Source organism: Lottia gigantea, assembly GCF_000327385.1.
Source record: "Lottia gigantea unplaced genomic scaffold LOTGIsca_2973, whole genome shotgun sequence".
In the NCBI taxonomy this organism is placed as follows: Eukaryota; Metazoa; Mollusca; class Gastropoda; family Lottiidae; genus Lottia; species Lottia gigantea.
Window position 1 is genome coordinate 2,096 of NW_008708976.1, and position 1,624 is coordinate 3,719.

Consider the following 1,624-nt stretch of genomic DNA (forward strand, 5'->3'; position numbering starts at 1 on the left):
ATAGTGAAAATCATAGGTCACAATAAGAATGAACAATTTTGTTATTGTGGTTTTAATATCTTGCTTAGATAAATGCCATACTGATACTTTAAATGTGTTCACTATAATTAATCAATTTATCTTATATTACTATAACTTAATCATTTCATCAATATGACAGAATAATCATTTCATCAATATGACAGAATAATCATTTCATCAATATGACAGAATAATCATTACTAATGACAGATAACTAGTCTTATAAATATCTATATAATTTTTTCTAAATCATTATTATATCATCATTATCTTATTCTATTATAAACATTATCTTATTATAATATAAACAACATTATCATCATGTTTCCGGAATCTAGAGATAATTTATATTGTGAAACTTATAATTCCTGTAATACAAGTTTCTTTTCTGAAACTCCAGTTATTTGTAAAAGTAACAAGTTTTGTCAAGTTGTAGAAACTGATACAGTTGAATTCAAAAAGAAATTAGTCAATAAGAAAATTGATAGAAGATTAAAAGAAATTCAGAAAAGCAGACAGAATATTAGAATGATCAATGATAATTTAAAAATAGAAGAAATACAGTTACAGAATCAGCTCAGAACTTTGGTGAATCAAAGTACAAATAATTTTACTAGCACAGTTACTAATCCAGAAATGGTACCAAGTACCAATAATTTTGCTACAGTTATTGATTCAGAAACAGTACCAAGTACCATAATTTTACCAGATTTTGTGATCCAGAAACAGTTTCAAGTACCACTAATTTTACAAGATTTTGTGATCCAGAAACAGTACCAAGTAGCAATAATTTTACCAGATTATATGATCCAGAAACAGTACCAAGTAAAACTAATTTTACCAGATTTTGTGATCCAGAAACAGTACAAAGTACCAATAATTTTACCAGATTTTGTGTGAGTCGTACAGTATCTTATCATCATGGTAAAAAATATTGTGTTTTACCGGTAACAGAAATAAATGATGCTGATGATAATGATGATAAGGCTGATGATGATAATGATGTTTTACAGACTAGATTTATCAATGGTTTAAAATCTACACTTTGTTAGATGAATTTATTTAATTAGGTTTTATATTTTTAATATTGTTGTTATATTTTTGTTATGATTTGTGTTGTTATATTTTTGTTATTATTTGTAAATAAATCAGTTTTATGAATGGAATCATTGTTGAGTTGCATTAGATATTCCATCCACTAGCTGCTCTACTTAATGTTGTAAAGCTCACGTCCAATGCAGAGGAATTATCATGGTGGCTCATTTTGTAGATTCAAAATAGAAGTACATGTAGTATGATTTTATATATTTTTTTTTCCAAACATGTATTCAAATTTGATAACAATAACAATATGAGCAATAACAATCAATAACAATAACAATACACATAACAAAATATTGCACTAAAATCGGTCTTGTTCAATTTGGTTTTAAAATGATATGTTGATGTCTTCCAGAAGGCTAAACATTTTCATATTTATCATTCTTTCTGATCCTTTGTAACTTTCAAGATGTTCTTGAAAACCATTCTAACATGCTGTACATTTTAAACCATTTTTAATAACAGTTACAGGAATATATCTTCTACTTGAACTTCCAGTCTT

The 1,624-nt window shown here is 26.3% G+C and overlaps 1 protein-coding gene across 1 annotated transcript; it reads left to right on the top strand.

The window, feature by feature from the left end:
• Window positions 1-342: 342 nt before the first annotated feature.
• LOTGIDRAFT_176735 (hypothetical protein) lies at window positions 343-1,073 on the top strand (the record flags this gene model as incomplete). The annotated part of the gene is made up of 2 exons (XM_009056991.1): window positions 343-712; window positions 745-1,073. 2 exons carry the CDS (start codon window positions 343-345, stop codon window positions 1,071-1,073), a joined length of 699 nt encoding a protein of 232 aa, XP_009055239.1.
• Window positions 1,074-1,624: the final 551 nt, after the last annotated feature.